Below are 16921 nucleotides of genomic sequence, written 5' to 3' on the forward strand. Positions count from 1 at the left end.
TGAGTTGGTACAAGATGTTCAAGACCATGAAAAGATGAATGTAATAGCTTCCTTGTGTCATGGTCTGAATTTTTTTTTCCTCAGTTCATTTGTCCTTTTAAGTAATCATACTCTTTGTACCGGTTCTCATCTGTATTCACAGTGATTGTTCTTGCCAAACCATGCCTCCAGACTTGACTGTATAAATTAAATTTCATGCACGCATATGCAAGCCCTGTGCACTGCCTGTTAAACGAAGTAATATAAACAAATTAGGGCACATTTTAACGATCTTTGAGTTCCATGTTACAGTGGTTTTTAGACAGTTTCCTACTGGGCACAGAATTAGACACTGATCCACAGAGGTCATTTTCAGTGCGCGCCTCGCAAACCGGTCTGCTCATCGAATCCAGCCCCCTAACTGTGCAAGCTGCACTTTCTATGATTTTCTCCTTTGGCTCCCCGCCCCCTTGAAAGGGGCTGATTCACCCCCAGCCCCCTCTGCTGGAGCCGGCGCGACCAAGCCGGCTGCGTGACAGGCTACACTTCCCAGCCCCGCCTCTGTGGTAACTGACTGATCTCATCGCCGCTCGTCACGACACGCGCTGCCTCGGCTGCACGCGGCGTAGCGTGAGAGGCGCCGGGGCAGCCGGCGCGCCCACCCCGGAGCCTTCGTGCGGCCGCGCGCGGCCGCCCCTCTGAGGCCAGCGGTGCAGAAAGCTCAGCTGCTTGTCACCACCCCGCCGTCTTCAGGCTGCGAGAAACCGGCCTCCGGACGTCAGCTAATAACCTGACCTCCCAAGCGGTGGCCTTCGTCCCTTCCGGCCTCGGCATGTTCTGCCCCTCATCGCCCCCTGACGCACAGCTGCTACCACCCCCAGCCCTCCTCCAGAGTCGGGAGGACGCAAGGTCGCTGGGGTCAGTCGCCCGGCAACGCCGCTCGCCTCCTTGCGCCCGCGCGCGCCGGATTCCCGGCAGACGGGACATCCCCCCCTGCGCGCGCCCCTTCCCCGTGCCTCCCTCTGCGTAACACCGCAGTGGCTTCCGACCGAACGCCCGAGCACGGCAGGCTGCGGGCAAGCGCTGGGACCGCGCGGGAAGCCGAGAATGGTGCGCGGGAAGCCGAGAATGGTCCGCGAGGCGAGACCGATTCTTTGCCCCGTCGCCTGAGCTCTTTGCTGTTACACCAGGGGAGCTGGGCACTTTTCGGCGTTAAAATGAGGGCGTCAGCCTTTGAGGCTCAACTCGGCGGCTGGGGCTGGGCGGAATCAAGGATTCCTCTCGGGATTAAGCAGCCGGGTCGGCACGCGAGGCGGAAGCCCGGGTGAGCTCAGAGGCGGCAGGGGCGGGCCCGGGGGTTGCGTGACCCGCCGCTCGGTGGCCGCACGCACTTCGTGGCCTGGGGCAGCCCTCCCAGCCTGGCCCGCCGCCGCTGCCGCGGGGCCGGAGTGCAGGTGCTGGAGGGCGGCGCCCGGTTTCCACTTTTATAACCGCTGCGGGGAGGGCAGTCACGCTATATTTCTAGGACAGGGAGTGAGTTCACCGTGGAGGACAGGGCGTCTTCTTGTTATCGGGACATGGGTAACATTCAGTAATAAAACCCGTTCAAGACAGGATGTATTAAACGAACCGGGAACCAGAGCTGCTCCATCAATAAACCGTCGTTCCGGAGAAACTTTCCAAGGAAAGCTTTGCATTAAGAGTCACAGCACACAGGTGCGTTTCGTGCGCCAGGCTTACACAGGAAGGAACCAGAGCAAGCACGGAGGTTTTGGGACGAAAGTTTTGTGCATTCTGCACAAAGATTTATGTGCAGAGTCCTGATGCTGTGCAAACTGTCATTCCTCCTAGAAGCGTTCTTTCCAGTATTTTATTTTAAAATAAGTGCCTGGTTTCCCTGGCGTGCTAACTGGAGAGACCTCTCTTATATGGCAATTCAAGAATCCCAAGGACATTTTTTTTAAAAGAAAAGGTGACTTTATAGGACGCCATAACCCAAGTTCCTTCTCAAGAACATTTTGGGGAAAGTGTTTTTTGTTTTGTTTTTAAGATATCTCTTTATATAACTGAGATGTAGATTAGAGGGCAAGACAAAAATATTAATAGCAAGACAGTTTAACACACCGAACCACTCCAGTCGATTGAAAAATTCTGAAAATTCTACGTTAGCTCTTTTTAAAGTTTGAGTTGATGGATCTATGCCCTTATCTATTTTCCTATTATTACCCTTGGGCCTGCAGTGCCTAGTATCATACACACACATTTGTAATACAAATAAAACAGACGAGGGATTCTCCTAGGTTAGGATACCTACCATAAACTCCCAGAAAGCTTTCAAAATATACCTGTTTATCTCTCCATTTACCACATGTGCAAAGCGAGCAAAATTGACTGTTTAAGTTTAAAATGTTCTCCCAGCTAATTCAGATTCACACTTGTGCATGTAGGAATGTTTATTGGTCTGCCTAGCACTCTTCTCTTCTTCTGGGACTGAACTGCCCCTTCTCCTTGGGTTCTGCTTCTGCCTCTCCTCTTCTAGACATGTAATTAGAAAGGGAGGTGTCATCATGTGTGTCTTTGCCTCCCTAGTAGCCACAATTGGTCTTGAGGCATGTACCTGACGACTCCTGACTTCAGTGATTTGGTCAAAGGATTGGTATATAACTCAGGGTGTGCTAAACAGTCATTTCCTGGCATCCATCTTTTCCTTCCTTTCTTTCTTTCATTCTTTCTTCTCTCTCTCTCCCTCTCTTTCTTTTTCACCTGGAACACATGGACATTCCTGAGCTAAGGGAGCTGCAACTGCCAGCCTAGCAAGGCCAGATCTGTGTTGAATGAATGAGTTAACCTAAATCTTTTGTTTGGGGCCGAACCCACTGCAAATGTAAGCTCCCAGACTAGAGTCAAATCGGAGCTGGAACTGACAGCTACGCCACAGCCACAGCATCCCCAGATCTGAGCTGAGTCTTTGACCTGCACCATGGCAATGCCAGATCCTTACCCCACTGAGCAGGACCAGGGATAGAACCCACGTCTTCATGATACTACTCAGGTTCGTTTCCCCTGAGCCACAATGGGAATTCCTCTTGGCATTTTTCTAACTGGAGGTTGGGAATAGAAGCCCCTGCTCTTCTCAGTGTCAAATTTGGACTGTCAGCCACCACTGCCCTGCCATGTGCAGGGACTGTAAAAGAGAATAGAACCAACTTTCAGTAAGTGGTAGATTCAAAGGACTGAGACTTTCCATGGCTTTTCAAAGTTCCAGAGTTCTCAAAGCAGTCCTGTTTCCTGCATTCTTGAAAGCTTGGTTATTTAGCTCCTCTATTGATTCTGTGAGGTACCCTGAGTCCTAATAAAATATACATTGTTAGTAATAATTAACAAAATGTGTATTTAGAATGCTATTTGAAATACATTTTTAAAAGATTATAATACTATTTGCAACTTGCTTTTTTTCACAGAACAGTCCATTGGGACATTCATCACTGAAGAACTACATCATCATTTTTAACAGCTGCACAGTCCTCTTGTTTGATAAGTCAATTTATTTCATTTTGTTATTTCTGATTTTTAAACATTATAAACCAGACTGTGATGAACACTAAGTATATGTGCTAACAAGAAAGAACTTTCCCAGAAGCTTCCGGCAGCCTTCTCTTGGAGTATGTTTGGTCAGAATTGGGTCTGGAAAGGGGAAGTGGTCAAGAGAATTGACCTAATCTGAGCTCATCCCTGGAGTTGGAATGATTCACGTGTGCTTAGGGGTGGAAGGAGGGGAGAGAAGGGTGGTAAGGTCTGGATTCCTGAAAAAAAAGGAAAAAGGGGGATCAGGTGTCCACCACTAGTAGTTTTGAACCTTTCAAGGTATTTAAAACATGATGAATGTATTAATTTTTTCACCCTAAAAGCAGTGTTTAAGAGTGCTAGTTGCGAAGCAGGGCTACTATAATTTTTTTTTTTCATCTGTTTGATAGATCTGATAATAATGTTTGATTTTTTTATCAGTACATAAGAAACTATCTTTAGGATGATTCACAACTCTTTAATGACACTAAAATATTCTATTAATAGAGATATAACAAAATGACAGGAAAATTGCTCTAATTTGATTCTTATAAATTCCATAGCCACCTAAAATTATAGGTTCATCTCTATAAATGCAGAACAAAATCACTCCTGCCAATCACTTATCAAGACAAATGTTAGACTCTTAGATGCTTCATTAGAATCATGGAAATCTCAGAAATAAGCAGTAATTTCATTAAACAAGTTCTTTAAAAAGTTTTTTTAAATGCATAAGGTAGTTACCAATTTTCAGTCTTTGAATTCATTAATAATTGTTATAGGATAGATATTGGATGTTAAGAGGGTTTTTTTGTTGTTGTTGTTTTTGTTTGTTTGTTTTTCTGGCAGCACCCTCGGCATGTGGAGATTCCTGGATCAGGGATCAAACTCATGTCATAGCAGTGACAACGCCAGATCCTTAACCTGCTGCACCACAAGTGAACTCCTTGATGATAAGTTTTAAAGATCAATCAGTGCCATATTTTTGGGTATCAAATTCATTACAAGAGTTTTAAGTCAGTGCCATGAGAGCTTTATTCTTCTTGTGTTTTTAAATATATTTATGAGAATAAATAAGTTCAGGGATGTAATGTACAGCATGGTGACTATAGTAATAATAGCATACTGCATGTTTGAAAGATGCTAAGAGAATAGATCTTAAAAGCTCTCATCACAAGAAAAAAATCTGGTATTTACATGTGATGATGGATGTTAATTAGACTTGTGGTTATTATTTTACAATATAAAAAAATACTGAATCATTCTGATACCTGGAACTAATGTTTTATGTCAGTTATATCTCAATTAAAAATAAACAGATTCATACGACAAATATTCGGCACATGGTACATTTTTGGGTAAAGCTCTTATGAATAGTGAACAGGCCACAAGAGAATGCATTTACGATCATGAAAGGTTTCATTGTAGTGCTTGACTTTTAGTATTTAAGAGTAGGTATTTATTGCTTTAAGACCCAACTTGTCTTATTCGAAATTTTGTTCAATAATCATATTCTTAGGGCTAAAAAGAGTTCAGTACACAGAGTTCCCTGGTGGCTCAGTGGGTTAAGGATCTGGCATTGTCACTGCTGTGGATCAGGTCACTGCTGTGACGTGGGTTCCATCCTTGGCTCAGGAACTTCTGCATGCCATGGGGTGCAGCCAAGAAAAAAAAAAAAAGAGTTCAGTACACAATATGTTCTTGCACACATTTCAGAACATTTGAATTCCTAAAGAGAAATGCTATTTATTGTAACCTTCATTTTATTAGGTAATCAAGTTTACACTGCACATGTGATGGATTCAAAAATATACAGAGTGTAAGTCTACAAGTAATATTTTGTGCTCAAGTCACCTCTAGCCCAGAGTTATCTGGGGTTCAAAATAGACAAAGTAGCTTTACAAAGGAGTCTAACAATTGATTAGCTGTAAAAAACAAAACAGTATTCAGAAAGAAAATCCTACCCACATCTTGGTGGGAATAACAGGTATTGTGGTAAGTACAAAAAGCAAGTGGGTGAGTTCCCATTGTGGCTCAGCAGGTTAAGAACCTGACTAGAATCCATGAGGATGCAGGTTTGATCCCTGGCCTTGGATCCGTGGGTCAAGGATCTGGGGTTGCTGCAAGCTGCAGCATAGGTTCAAATGTCGCTTGGATTTGGCATTGTTGTGGCTGTGGCTGGAGCTGTAGTTCAACCCCTAGCCTGGGAACTTCCATAAGCCATGGGTGCAGTTCTAAGAAAGAAAAAAGAAAGAAAGAAAAAAACCAATTGGTCATTTGTAGCTGAGCTTTTTTTGTTTTGTTTTAAACAAAGCTATGTGGGAAAGCTATGAAAAAAGTAAGTGTAAGACAAAGTTCCATTTCCAGAATTTTGGGTCTTCACATGTTACTAATCCATAGCAGGCAGATGCCCCATAGGTTCTGTCTGGCAGATTCAAATAACACAATCCAAGAGGCCCAAGTGCTTCTGCCTCCACTCATATTCAGTCCAAAGATGCCTCAGTGCTCATGTGTCCCAACAAGGTTCATGCCCTCGGCCACTTCCATTATTTGGGTGAGAGTAAACAATAACCAGGATCTGATTGAGTTATGTTTGGAAGGGTTTTCAATACATGAGACGTGTGTGAAATGCCTGGCAAAGAGAAAGAGCCCAATAAATGTTAGTTTTTAAAAATTCTGCATTTGCATTGGATGGTACCCAGAAATAGCAGTGAAAACCATTTTGTTGCTTCCAATCTGGGAGGCCCGGCTGCCAGCATTTCATTCAAACTTTTAAGGAGATAGTGTTGTACTGTGTTCTGATTCACAAGATAAAAATAAAGTTGGGCTAACTATAATGTTGCCATGCTCCCTTTGTACAGTTTTTGACCTCACTTTGAGCAATCTTGGGTAGACTTCCTGATAGTTATATCAGACTTGCAAAGTACCTATTCTCCAACATTTCATGTGGGGACCGGGAAAGGAGAGGGGCTGGCATACTGCTACTTACCAGAATGAAGAAGATGAATGACAATGCCTTGCTGGATAAATATGTTAGGTAAATTCAAATCCATAACAGAAACAGAAGCACAGACATTGTGCTCTCATAAATGTCAACAGTACAACACAAAGATCTGGAAAGCCTGAATTTAGTCACTTTACAAAGACTCTGCTCCCCAAACTAAGGAATATATATATTTTTTTCTTCCAGGGGTCCCTGACTCAAAGGAGAAAAAGAATAATAAAGGGCCAGAAGGAGAGGTTAAAATGAACTTAATTTGGTTACCATTGATTATTTTAAAAAGTCACATTAAAGTGAAACGTGGCTAATTTAAAATTTAAGAGAATAAAGGCAAAGCTTTATTCAATATGTCCAATAATGGGAACGTTTTAAATTCTACTTCAGTTCCTGTATGGGTAATAATGGGGTAGGGAAAAAGGACTAGAAAAAAAAAGTATAAGAAAAGAAATCTGGACAGAGAGTGAGGGAAATAGACCAACTGAGAGCCAAGAAAAAAAACACACATCGACAATGGGATGAAATATATTAGATTTAACTCTTAAAAAAGACCTGTGTTATAATGCCCTATTCACAACTATTCATCTGTGCTGTGGTCTTCAGGAATAAAACTTTCACTGCTAATCCTTTTTTTTTTCTTTCTTTTTTTTTAATATTTTGCCATGCCTGTGGAAGTTCCCAGGCTAGGGATTGAACCTGTGCCACTGAGCCACAGCAGTAACAATGCCACATTCTTAACCTACTGCACCTTAAGGGAACTTCTCACTGCTAGTCTTTAACAAGGGATATTATTCACAATTTATCAATTCTCTTTATCCTTGAAATTCTTACTAGGCTCACCACTGCTCAATAGAACGTTCTTTGATGCTGAGAACGTTCTATGTATGTACTGTGTTACGTGGCACCAACATATGACTACTGAGCACTTGAAATGTGGCTAGTACAATACAGGAATGGAATTTGAAATTTTAATTAATTTTAGCCAAATTAAATAGTCACATGTGGCTATCTTATTAGTGTAAAGGTCTAAGGGACATTTACAATGGAAGGAAAACTGGTCTCAAGACCAATATGGAGATGAATAAACACAGGTGAAATGAGATCATACAATAATGAATTACAGCCTTGCAGCTGGATCTTCTCCCATCCTTAAAATGTTTTCTTATATACACAAAGAACTCAATAAACATTATTAATACTAATAAACATACTATAGCCAAACTAGCTTCAGAAGAGTGATGGTACTTTAGCTGTGTAATTCCTAGTCCAGATAAAGAACACAATGGATCTGGATGAACTGTTTTTTGTATGTGTGTGCTCTATATTTAAACCCCCACTGTTACAAAATGAGAACAATCCTACCTTCATTGTCCCTCAAAGAAACATACTGAGGATGAACAGCTCCGAAAGTTCTTTGCCTTTCTCATAAACTTGCTGTTCTTCACCACTTCATTGGCTGTCTCTCTCCAAGACTTTTAGTACTTGGATGAACAAGCTTTATTATTTTATTTTACTTTAATTTTATTGTTTTTTCTTTTTACAGCCCCACCTGTAGCATATGGAAGTTAGGGGTTGAATCGGAGCTGTAGCTGCCAGCCTACAGCACAGCCATAGCAATGCAGGATCTGAGCTGCATCTGTCCTATGGTGGAACTGTCTGCCATTTACACCACCACTTATGGCAACGCCGGATCCTTAACCTACTGATCAAGGCCAGGGATCAAACCACATCCTCACGGACAGTATGTCGGGTTCTCAACCTCCTGAGCCACAACGGAAGTCTGGAAGAAGGCTTTTAGAAGTGTTCAGTACTCCGTGCTGTCATTTTCATTAATAGCTATCAATGAGCAGTTTGACTACTGTTCCAGCACTGCTCTGCATCATTTGATCACTTCTCTACATCACAAGTTTAACTTTCTTTGTATTTATTCAGCCTTACTTCATTCAACAGTAGTGAGTCTCTTTCTCTGCTAGCGAGCTGTAAATGTTTTATTTCTTGAGTGAGTTAGACTTAGTGAAATCCTCAAAAAGTAGAGATCCTGGCCATTAATGAATTGCCTGCAAATCATACCAGTGGCTACCCCTGCCTGAGTTAGTCACTGAGCATCACCACAGCCTGGTAGGCAGTGCTTGTTGCCTAGTAAGCCATCAATAAACACTTTCTTTTGAAAGAAGGAAGGAGAGTAAGTCACGTTTAAGAATGGGCAGCCTTTTATAAGTAAACGAATTGTGGACTAGAGGTCTCAAGATATCTTTTGAACTAAGCTTTTCATCTTGACTACTCTTGAACAAGGAAGACAATTTTACTTATACCTTCCCAATCAACTAGCCCTTCCTGTAACGACTAAGACCAGAGCTTCCCTTTACACCTGTGACTTCTACAGGCATCTCCACTCCCTCAGCTCAGGAACAATTGCTCCCTGCTGTGTCCACCAAAAGGGCCCTAGAGCCAGGGGTGAGACCTATTTCGGCCTTCACCGTAGCCAGCGTTTCTCCGACCCGCCGCAGGGCTGGGGACATCTCTTTACATCTACGACTCCAGCACACCCTCCCCCGCTTAGCCTCTCGCACGCCTTGCCTCTCTCTTACAACAGCCAGCGTAATACCAGCCCTTCCTCAGACCCCGGCCAGAAGAATTCCCGCTTCCGCCCGGTGCTTGGGTCCGGCGCTGGCGCTGGGGAGCCGGGCTTCCGCGTTGGCGAGGGACGTAGGCTGTGACGTCATCGCGCCCTGACGTCAGGCTGATGCACAGCCGTCTCCAGGGAGACCGGGAAAGCTGTTTCGTACCCCGCGGAATCGAAGTCTAGGTGAGAAACAGTGAATGGCTTCCTTGAGCCCCGGGATGACCCGGTCCCCCGGGCGCAGTTCCGGAGCGGAGGCGTGCTGGAACACGGAGACAGGGCCGGAAAGCCGAGCTGTGGCGATGTGCGCAGAGGATGGGCTCCGTGCCTCGCTCTGACCCCCGCCGCGGCCCCATTTGTCTCCAGGAGCCCCGCCCTCTTCTCAGCTGGAGTGCGCTGCTCGGCCTCACCCTTGACCCTCCTCCTCCTTCTCTTCCTATCACCACAGGTCCCAAGGGAGCGGGGTTAGAAAGGGACAGATTTCAAAACCCTTGCGGACATTTTGGCTGGATTTACAGTTGGTTTCTATTTGGAAAATCCCTCCCCTTCAGAAAAGTCTTAGGAAGTGAACTCCCGCTTCACCTGACCCTGATTGTGCTCATCTGTAGGTGATTCCCACCAAGGGACTATTTTAGGGAAGGACCCGAAAGCTGAATGTGAGTTAATGGCCCAACGTGACAATGGTGTCAGGAAGGGAATCGGAAGTGAACTGTCGAGGACGTGGCTGTATTTTTGACATCTTCCTCGTGATCCTTTTAAGAGACCAGGTTCGCAAATATCTAGTGGCTGCTGCCAGTTATCATCGCACCTCTTGTCGAAGGGCCGCTTACAAAGTGTGTAATATGAAAGAATAAAAGGGTCTCATTTGATAAAAACTGCAAGAATAATGTTAGAGTAGATTAAAATATTTTAAATTCCCCTTTTGCCAGAAGGGTAAGAGACCTCCCCCCTCCCTTCCTTAGGAAACCTCTTATTTGTCAATGCTTTCTCTATTTCTTTACTATGTATGCCAGTCTTTTAAAGACCCCCCCCCTCCTTTTTTTCCTCTGTAGGACCTAGGAGCCATTTCTTTAAAATGTAAACATTAAGGAAGATAGGGCACCTAGTTTCATATAACCTTGAGAGTTTAGTGCTTCTAATAGTTACCTGCTTTTTCATAGAGATATGTTTTCCTTAGAGCAATTAGCTGGTGGCTATTTCGATTACCAGGTGAATTGAAAACTATGAAAGAGAGTGTAGCAAGCTGTGTTGAGGACAAGTTATCACTTATCTTGAGAACATGTATGCAATGGGTTGTATCTGCTTGGCTGTATAAAAAGAATGAGATTGCCTTCTGTCTTTGTAATCTCATTAGCAGATTAACTGTGATGTGCATCACAGTCTAGTTAAAGGTTTTTTCAGTAATAAAATTGTTTTCTTTCTGCATCATGGGAAGATTTTCTGGATTGGCAGAATATTTTAATTTTTTCTTAATAATCAGACCTACCAATTCTTCTCCCTTGGTATACTAAGCCTGCAAAATTGGAACAGACTTAAAATGATGGTACTAAATAAAAACTGTTCACTGTGCCTTGTTTATACTGTCACTAGATCTGTGCTCTCAAATTTATGCATGGAATTTTAAAAGGAGATTTAGTTGGTAATTTTAGGAAAAATTCTGCTCCCAATAGAGTTTAATTAGGATGATGCCATATTATTTTACTGATGGTGAGCCCGTTGTAGAATGGCAGAATTGAGAATAATGAGCTTTCTGTGAATAATGAGCTCTTGCCACATCACTGTAAGAGTCTGCCAAACATCAGATTATTATGTACTTGGCCTTGTGGGCCTCTGTTAACTATGTCAGTTGACTTTACACCCCCCCCCCGCCCCCGCCCCACCTGCCCTGCCAGTGGTTAACTCCAGTTAACCTCCTTCCCCCACCCCAAACACGCACACAATGTATTACATTTACATGGGAAAACAGCCCATTAGTTGTTTTAAACAGCAGCTCATTAAAACTTGGAGCTTTGTGCTAACACAGGGGATGAGGAATCCTCTCTTCCACCAATACTTGTACAATTAAAAAAAAAAAAAAAACCTACATCTACAGCAATTTTTGTTAACTACAATTTCTCTGGTACCTTGCTTTGTGTCTGAGGTTACTACCCCTCTCCAGTCTCTCTTTGTTAAAATCCTTTCCTGATCAAAAGCAAACCACCTGAGGAAGCCATCAGCAATTCCCCACTTGCATCAGAAAGACATTTTTTCTTTCCTGAACTTCCAAATAGTCTCTTGTCTACAACTCCGGGCCCTTGGCCGTCATTTCCTGCTATGGAATTGTGCACTGTCTCATCTTATTCTGCTGTCACCCTTTACCCTTCGCTCCTTAGATATATAAATATCTCTCATTCATGAAACTGGACTGTCTAGTCTTTCTCCATATTTGGGAAAGATTAAAAAAAGTAACTCAAAGCGCTCCTTCATTCATCTTGTGTGGTTTTATGAAAGTAGTGGTAGTTTTATATTGAATTGTTTTATTAGAAAGTGAAATTGATTAAAAGGAAAACATCTGCATAAAAATTATATAATGTCCATCTTAATTGGCACTTGGCTTCTCATGCTGTGACAGCTCTTCTGTTCGGTGCCTGCATATCATATTGAATCTGATAACTAAATATTTTTCTCCTGTACATCATTATTTAAGTGGGCATTCATGTCACAGTTGCTTTTAGATATTTTTTTCTAGCAGCTTTTCAGGAAGAAAGGTTTTTCTAAAAATGGAATAAATGAGTCTGTTTAAAATTTTGTGATCCTGATTCTGTATTTGCAAAACAAATAACTAGTAGTAAACCACCACAGAAATTACAATTAGACTGTAAAGTTCCAAAGAAAGAAAGATTTCTAATTCAGTAGTCTCTCTCTGTAGGTCTCTCCTATCCTATTGGCCTAAAAACTAACTGAGAAAACCCCCATTGTACCTTTTAACATTGAGTTGATGAAACAAACATCTGTTGAAACAGTTATCACCATTGATCCCCAAACACTCCCAGGAATTTATCTCTTTGAATTTTCTTCACATTGTTTTAATTCTGACTATTACCATCAATGTTTTTAGATTATTTTACTTCAGCACTCCTTCAGTGTATTTTGGGAAATTATGGATCGTCACGTGCCCATGCATGCATTACCTGAAGAAATACAAAAGGTATGAATATTACATTATTATAGCACAACATTCAGAAATTTTAAAAGATAATTCCAAAACCTGGGAGAATGAATTCAGAGGTTTTATTTTTTTTTAGGGGATCTCCAATGAATTGGTGGAGTGGGGAAGATAGCAATCCTAACAGTCAAAATTATAGAATTTGACTCAGTACAAAAAGTGTTTGACCTGTGAAAAAAGACATATATAATTCTGTTGCTCAAACTCGACCTCTGTCCATGGCTGCTAAATAGAGGCATGGAGACAGTTTTGGGTGCAGGAGAAAGAAATAGGTTTATTGCTTTGCCAGGCAAAGGAAGCCACAGCAGGCTAATGTCCTAAAGACTGTGCCCTTCTTTGGGAGAGATTTAGGAGGTGGTCCTATAGTTTTGGGAGAAGAAAATAAGGTCACAGATAAGGATCAGGGTAGGTGCAAGCTTTCATTCTTCTTCCAAGTTAGTGTTTAGTGGCCCTGGGACTTGTTCTGGTGGTCCTCCTTTCTGGAATGAAGAATGTTTCATAACAGCTTTCATTTGTTGGGGGTTTAGTCCTGCAGAAGAACTCAAAGATATTGTTATATATATTCCTGGAGGAGAAACCAGGACCCTGCCTCAAGGCTGCAATATTATTACTTGACTGGTCCTCTTTGTCTCTGTCTCCACTCCTTTCCCTGATTAGCAACTGTTTGAACCTGCCCTTTGGAACTGAGGGAAGGTCATGGAGGCTGAATGAGGTCTATTTCCTAAAGACTAGGAATAAGGGACACAGAAAGGCTTTTGTGCCCAGGAGCCCCACAGGGCCCTGCTTGGTTTCAGTTCTAGCACAGTGTTTGACCAGGTGTTTGTGGAGCCCTTGTGAGAAGAGGGCTTCAGCAATGGTCGCATACTATTTTTAGATATTTTTCTAGCAGCTTTTCAGAAAAAGAAAAAAAAAAAGACATCTGGATCTGTTTAAATTTTTTTTTTTTTTTTTTCCCCTCTCTGAGCCATATGGAGTTCCCCAGCCAGGGATCAGATCTGAGCCATAGTTTCAGTCACAGCTGGGCAACACCATCCTTTAACCCACTGTGCTGGGCTGGGGAATGGAACCCCAGTACTGGTGCTTGAAGAAATGATGCTGATCCCCTTGTGCTAAGGGGCACTCTGTTTAAAATTTTAAGTGATCCTTATTCCATAATTGCAAACAAACAATCGGTAGTAAATCACTATATAAATTATAATTATTTTGTAACATTTTATGATGCAAAATTTTCAGTGTGTCTCTGTAAGGGTCTATTTCATTTTCACCTTAATTCTTATTACTCACCATGCACCAGGCACTCACTGTTTTAAAGCCCCTTAGTATGCATCAACTTATTTAATCTGGTTAACAATCAATTCTTTTTCATAGCTGCTACTACTCTTCTCCCTATTAGTTCATTTCTGTTCTCAGGGAAAAGCATTTCTCTCATATTTAGTTTGGCAACACGTACATTGTTAGCAGCATAACTTTAAAACTATCTCTTTGAAACTGATCAACAAATTATGAATTAAAACCTCAAAACTTAACTATCATTAATCATTCAGTTTTTAAAGTAAATCTACAGTCAACTCCTACTTAACCACTGGTCCATTAGATTTTAATTAAAAATTGCATTCAGCTCTCAGATATGCTTTTATCCTTTGTGCATGTTGTTTGGGGCTGCCTGTTAGCATTAATCATGCCATTGATTTAACTTGATGCTTACTGCCATGCCATTTCCTTTAGACTTAACATAAACTGCAATCTATCTGGAACTGGAAGGGAAGGCCAGTTACCAGAAAAGACCCTTTAAACCATTGCATTTAGTTCATTTCACCTTTTAAGTTAGGTGTAAGGGAGAGTAAGCTCTCTCCCTCAGAGAGAGCTCAGTTATGCTATGCTTACCTGAGAAAAGGTATCTACATATGTTTGAAGACATGGAATGTCCTCCTCCTTCCTCAACTGTGTTCCTTCCATAAACTGTGCTAGAGATTAAAGGAAACAAAACAATCTGCAAGATGCAATTTCCCTACTCAGATACCAATCCCCTGTCAATAAGCAGATATATAATGACATAAAAAAAAACCCTCTAAAAGACACCATTAGATATATATAAGATAGTATGTTCTCTGAGAGTGGAGCAGGTGGGGAGAGAAATCCCTGAGTATTAGGTTGGTCAAGGGAGGATCTTTATGCCGGAGGTAAAACTGGAATTGGCCCTTGAAGGCAGGCATTTCTAGAAGCAGACAGGGAATAGGGTACTCTGAGCCAAGGGAACCAGATCTAACTGGGAGAAAAAACTGGCCAAGTTAGAGAATGTTTAACAATGTCAATGTTTCAAATGCAAGAAAGAGTATGTATTTATTTTAGTGGAGATTTTATGAGTTGAATGTGGGTTTTTGTTCATGTTTAAGGTACTTTAGGAGTAAATTGTTTAAAAATGCCAAAACCAAACATAAATACAGTTTTTGGAGTTCCCGTTGTGGCTCAGTGGTTAAGGAATCCAACTAGGAACCATGGGGTTGCAGGTTCGATCCCTGGCCTTGCTCAGTGGGTTAAGGATTTGGCGTTGCCTTAAGCTGTGGTGCAGGTCGCAGACACGGCTGGGATCCCGAGTTGATGTGGCTCTGGCATAGGCCGGAGGCTACAGCTCTGATTCGACCCCTAGCCTGGGAACCTCCATATGCTGTGGGAGTGGCCCAAGAAATGGCAAAAAAGACAAAATAAATAAATACAGTTTTCTTCTCAAAGCAGGAGCGGCCCAAGAAATGGCAAAAAAGACAAAATAAATAAATAAATAATTAAATAAATACAGTTTTCTTCTCAAAGCTTGAATGGCAGGCAGCTATCCATGAAGTACAGAGAGGTGGAGAGGCCAGGAGCAGCTCAGCTGTCTAAGGCCCTGGACAAGTAAGAGGATTGTAGCCTTTGGCCTGCAGAATGTTTAGAGCACGAAGTGCATCTTTACACTTTTTCAGACCTAAGTTAGGTGCATTTATACAACAAGTAGTTATCAAGTGCCTATAATGTGCCAGACACTGTTTTGTGTATTTGATTTTAAGACAACCAAAAATGTACACATGCATCTTGGTCTAAAGATGTCAGTTACTTGTTTTCTATAACTTCTTACCTGTATTTGATTCCTCTAGATGGTACATAATGTAACTTGTTGGATTGTTTAGTGATTGGGCAGAATATCTATTTAGTCAGCTTGCATAATCATTCTATACATGATTATGTTAAATAAATTATATAGCTTATAATAATAATAGGAGTACTTCACATTAGAACCATTATTTCATTACTTATTTTTCATAATGGCTTGGGAATTATACTACATTTCTTTTTTATTTTGGCCACCCTGCGGCCGTGGATCAGATCTGAGCCACAGCCGTGAACTGAGCCACAGCTGTGGCAACACTGGATCCTTAACCCACTGTGCTGAGCCAGGGGATCAAACTCATGTCCCAATACTCCCAAGCCACTGCTGATCCCATTGCGCCACAGGAGGAGCTCCTGTTGCATTTTATTGGATAAAAATGGACATAGGAGGGTGGATTGGTATATAATGACAGAGCAGAGAGTCTTTAAAAGGCTTTTTTTTTTTTTTTTTTCTTATTCTTCTGTTTACTTTTTGTGTTAGTTTTTATGCTGGCTCTTTTTCTAGGAATCCCCTGCTGCATTTCCTTTTTTTCCGTATATAGTCAAGAAAGGTTTGAGTAGAAATCAGGGAAGAGAAGGTGAGGGGAGCCTTTCCTCTTCATTTCTTTCTGTAATTTTCTGTATGATATAGAAGGGGGATGGTTGATGAATTGCATAAAAGGTAAGTGATAAAGGAAATGAAAATGGCTGTACTATTAATGGCAAAATAGGTAGCAGTAGAAAGAGTTACAAGAAAAAAATAAATGTGGGGAGATGGCCACTGAAGGGAAAGTGTGGAGAAGCATGCTGATGACAATAAGCCCTAGTTATCTAATCAGGCAATCACCCATTGCCTGATTAGAAAGCAAAAGATTGTTAAATCATCTCCCTCTGGTCTCATCTTCTTAGGGACTCTTAGGGAAGAAAGAATAAGATAATCTTTTGACTACCGCTCCCAGATCTTTTTGCTTTTTCTTGCAATTTCTGACTGAGCATAAAACATGTTTCAGACTTCCATCTCTCCAAGTGGCAGAAAATGTAAAACAGGCCCGTGGGCTAGATGGCAAGACTGCATCTTCCCCTCTGCTGCTAGACTCTACAGTTTACTTACGTTATGTTCTTAGGTCGTATCTCTAAATCTGCTCTCTAGACTGAGCTGTCTCCTACCTACCTATCTCTGACCTCCGATAAGCAGCAGCTTTGTTTGTTTAAATTTTCATCCAGCATTCTGAAAGCAGAATGCACTTGTAATGATAGTACAGTTCTGTGTTTAGGATTTGATTGTCACAACTTAAAACTAAAACAACACAGATCAGTAAAGTAATAATTCTATATCTCTTTCCCTCCTAAATGCCCACCAATTTTATAGACATGTGGACTCCTCCTTTTAGTAAAAAAGCAAAGATTAATTTTCTTTTTTGCTGTTTTTTGCTAG

At 41.8% G+C, this 16921-nt stretch overlaps 1 protein-coding gene and 1 long non-coding RNA gene across 2 annotated transcripts in view; both read left to right on the forward strand.

Annotated features, from left to right (window-relative positions):
- Positions 1-604: 604 nt before the first annotated feature.
- Positions 605-3618, forward strand: LOC125130023 (uncharacterized). The gene is made up of 2 exons (XR_007135626.1): positions 605-1303; positions 3441-3618. It is a non-coding gene; the product is annotated as an uncharacterized LOC125130023 (long non-coding RNA).
- A 5614-nt stretch (positions 3619-9232) lies between these two features.
- LEKR1 (leucine, glutamate and lysine rich 1) overlaps positions 9233-16921 on the forward strand; it is a 237110-nt gene continuing 229421 nt past the window's right edge. The window contains exons 1-2 of the mRNA XM_047785385.1: positions 9233-9347; positions 12259-12348. Of these exons, the coding sequence (XP_047641341.1) occupies positions 12301-12348 (48 nt within the window). The 5' untranslated portion in view covers positions 9233-9347; positions 12259-12300. The remainder of the gene's footprint in view (positions 9348-12258; positions 12349-16921) is intronic.

This window comes from Phacochoerus africanus, chromosome 1 (genome assembly GCF_016906955.1).
Source record: "Phacochoerus africanus isolate WHEZ1 chromosome 1, ROS_Pafr_v1, whole genome shotgun sequence".
NCBI classification, from domain to species: domain Eukaryota; kingdom Metazoa; phylum Chordata; class Mammalia; order Artiodactyla; family Suidae; genus Phacochoerus; species Phacochoerus africanus.